At 40.7% G+C, this 3,374-nt stretch overlaps 1 protein-coding gene across 1 annotated transcript; it reads left to right on the forward strand.

Moving 5' to 3' along the window:
* Positions 1-520: 520 nt before the first annotated feature.
* On the forward strand, positions 521-1,504 carry LOC116308335 (melanocyte-stimulating hormone receptor-like). Its single transcript, XM_031718730.1, has one exon. The coding sequence runs from the start codon at positions 521-523 to the stop codon at positions 1,502-1,504; it is 984 nt and encodes a 327-aa protein (XP_031574590.1).
* The last annotated feature ends 1,870 nt before the right edge of the window (positions 1,505-3,374 follow it).

The following is a 3,374-nucleotide window of genomic DNA, read 5'->3' on the forward strand; positions in this document are numbered from 1 at the left end:
ACCATTAGCCTCCCCCACAGCCGCTTTGAGTGTCGTCACACAACGCTTTCTCCTCACTGAAATCGGCTGTGTGGGGGAGACTAATTGACGACAGACCACTAGATTCTCGTCTCTGACGGATATGCGTGACGTCATGCCGAACAGCGAAGACAGTAGCCTGGGGACGAGGCTAGAATACTCGACAATCAGTGATCAAAAACTAATCAGAATCCCATTACACTTTGCACTGATCCCATGCTGTTCCTATAGAAAGACTATTTAATCTGCCAGTCAGTCCAATCCCAAACTTACAATTACACCATGCCATGCCAAGCGAGCCAAGAAAAATGGAAAAAACAATTAGGAAGAAATTGAAGCCAGTTCGATACACCAATGAAATTAATCTTCCGTCGTCAGTGCCTGCACTTTGGAGCAACACCTGCCTGAATGCCTCTAATCTTATATACTTGCTTTCCTTGCGAAAAGGCGTAATTGGTAAAAACCTGGGTTTTTTGTTGGGATTTTCATGTTCAAAACGAAAATGAACAATATTAACATCTCTGAAATCTTATTAGGAAACACTTCTTTCTTCGCGAGCAAATCATGCTTTACGACCGGCATATCTTACAACGAACACAAAGTACCATCCATGACGACAATGGTGATAAATGGAATTTTCTCTCCCATTGCAGTTTTGCTGAATTCTTTAATCATTCTTATAATTTGCCGAACAACTTCACTTCAAGATGTTCCTGAGAATATCCTCATTGCCGGTCTTTCGCTTGCAGACTTACTAACAGGAGTTCTTACTCAACCTCTATTTGTTCTGTCCAAAGTCCTGTGGCTGAAGTGCAACGGTCTTTATTCAACAATCAGCGACAACGTACTTGTCCCTTCGATGTTGATGTGTTCCGGAAGCGCATTCGTTTTCATTGCTGCTTTAAGCTTGGAAAAGGTTCTCGCTCTCCACTTCCACTTACGATATAATTCCATCATCACGACCAAGCGTACTTGGATTTTTACTGGAACAGCATGGCTATCGATTTTCCTCTTTTCCCTCTTGTTAGGTCTTGAAGTAGTTGACCAAAACACTATGAACAGTGCAAGTAGTTTCGTTGGTTCGGTATGTATTGTCATTACTTTGGTGGCGCTCATAAGAATCTTGACTACCGTGAAACGACATCGAAGACAAATTTCAGCTCAAATATCTCATATTAGGCGAGCAAATCCTCATCTCCAAGTACCGGAGCTGACAAGTTGGCAAGCAGCTTTACGAGAAATCAAAAGGGCTATTAATCTTGCCTACTTTGTAGGACTATATTTCATTTTCTTTACTCCACATCTCGTACTCCAGTTATATAAGGTCGTGAACAACATCAAAATCGGTTCTCTGGTGAACTATTACGTATCGACGGAAACAATACTTTTTATTAGGGCATCTTTCAGTCCTGTCGTATGGCTTTTGAGAAAAAGAGAATTCAGAAATGCGTTGAAAACAGTTTGGGCAGGTGAACGAGGAAGCTGAGAAAACAATTAGTTGACAATTGCAATATCCTTTCCTCATTTTGTACATAACTACTATCGCATTTTATTTAGCTAGTGATTGGACCTGAGCGTGACCCATGACTGTACACGTATCACGGATGCCATGCTTTTTCAACTCAACATTACTTGTTCAAATTTGTTCAAAGCGGTGCTATATCGAAATCAGTCAACAATGAAAAAAATAGTTTTAGGGTGGACCGACATCAAGCTGAGGCGGGGAAAATTGGCGAAAATCCTGTTGTGCTGCCCATACATTCCCAATAACTTTCTTTAGCGTGTAAGAAAAGAACCAGTGGGACAATGTCGAGTTAAGAACTGAGGCCCATCTAAAGATTCAAAATCTGAAAGCGATTTCATGATTCTCAATTTAAGAGATATTTCATCAAAAAGCCATGTCAACTAATCTGAAAGCAATGTCAAAAATATCAAAACGATATCAAAACTCTGATTGTGATGTGGAAACTGATGTCAACTAAATCTGAAAGCGTTCGGCAATTGGATCTGAAGGGGACGCCGATTTTGCAAAATCCTGAAGGCAATGTGAAAAATATGAATGAGATCTAAACTACTCGGAAAACTAAACTATGTCCGACAACTGAGTTTGACTGAATCGATGTCACTGGCTGAATTTTGAAAATGATGTCACCAATCTAAAATTGATGTCATCAATCTGAAAGTGATGTCACCAACCTGAAAGTGATGTGACCAATCTGAAAGTGATGTCACCAATCTGAAAGTTATGTCATCAATCTGAAAGTGATGCTATCAATCTGAAAGTGATGTCACCAATCTGAAAATTATGTCACCAATCTGAAAATCATGTCACCAATATGAAAGTGATGTCATCAATCTGAAAGTGATGTGACCAATCTGAAAGTGATGTGACCAATCTGAAAGTGATGTGACCAATCTGAAAGCGCTGCCTGAAAAATCTTAATAAAGCGTCGTCAAATGAATATGGTAACGATGTGAACCGAATCCAGTACTGAAAACCCTGAATGGCATTTAAAGATGAAAGTGACGTCAAAAGTTTGAAAGCCTCCTCCAATCAAGCCTTTAAAGTCCATTGCAATCCATCCAAGTCAAATCCAATCTTTCCCAGTCGCATTAGCTCCATCCCATGTTTACATCCAATCAAATCGTGAAACCCAGTAACATCTAGTTTATCCCAATCACTTCCGATCACTGATTCCAGTTACATATAATTCCAACCCTTTCCATTGACATCCAATCACAGGGCCGTAGCCACAAATTTCTGGTTAGACCGGTTTGCCACAAATTTCTGATTGGTCTGGTTTTCGGTTTTCTTAATTTTTTAAAATATTTTTCTTATATTCTTTATCTCGAAAGTTGGTCCGGTTGAAACAGGACCGACCGTTACGATGGCTACGGCCCTGAATCAATCTGAGTCACATCCAATCCATCTCAGTCACATCCAATGCATTCCATTTACATCCAGTCTATCCCAGACACATCAGTCAATCTATCGCAGTCACACCCCATCCATTCCAGTCACAGTCCATTCTCTACCCGGTCACATCCAATGCAATATTCCAGTCATAGCCAGTCCATCCAAATGCTATCCAATTCATTTCAATCCGACCTCAGTAACAAATACCAAGCAATGGTCAAAGCTCAGTAACGTTGCCAATGGCTGCATGCCCATACATTCCATTATAAACCCCTTAAAAAACTGGGCCTCAAAACAGGTCCTGGAATTTCTGACGAGCTACAAAGCAAGATTAGGTGATGGGGACGGAATTGTGACCAATATTTTGCCCCTCCCCTCCCCCATGAGAAAGACCATCTGCCCGTGCAAGACTGGACGCCATCTTTATTGATATGCAAAT

The sequence above is a fragment of the Actinia tenebrosa genome, unplaced genomic scaffold (assembly GCF_029948245.1).
Source record: "Actinia tenebrosa isolate PJP-AT-01 unplaced genomic scaffold, QUT_ActTen_1.0 PGA_scaffold15__27_contigs__length_11533743, whole genome shotgun sequence".
NCBI lineage: Eukaryota > Metazoa > Cnidaria > Anthozoa > Actiniaria > Actiniidae > Actinia > Actinia tenebrosa.

Coding starts and splice junctions, on each gene's coding strand:
- LOC116308335 (XM_031718730.1), top strand. CDS start 521: ATGAACAATATTAACATCTCTGAAATCTTATTAGGAAACACTTCTTTC.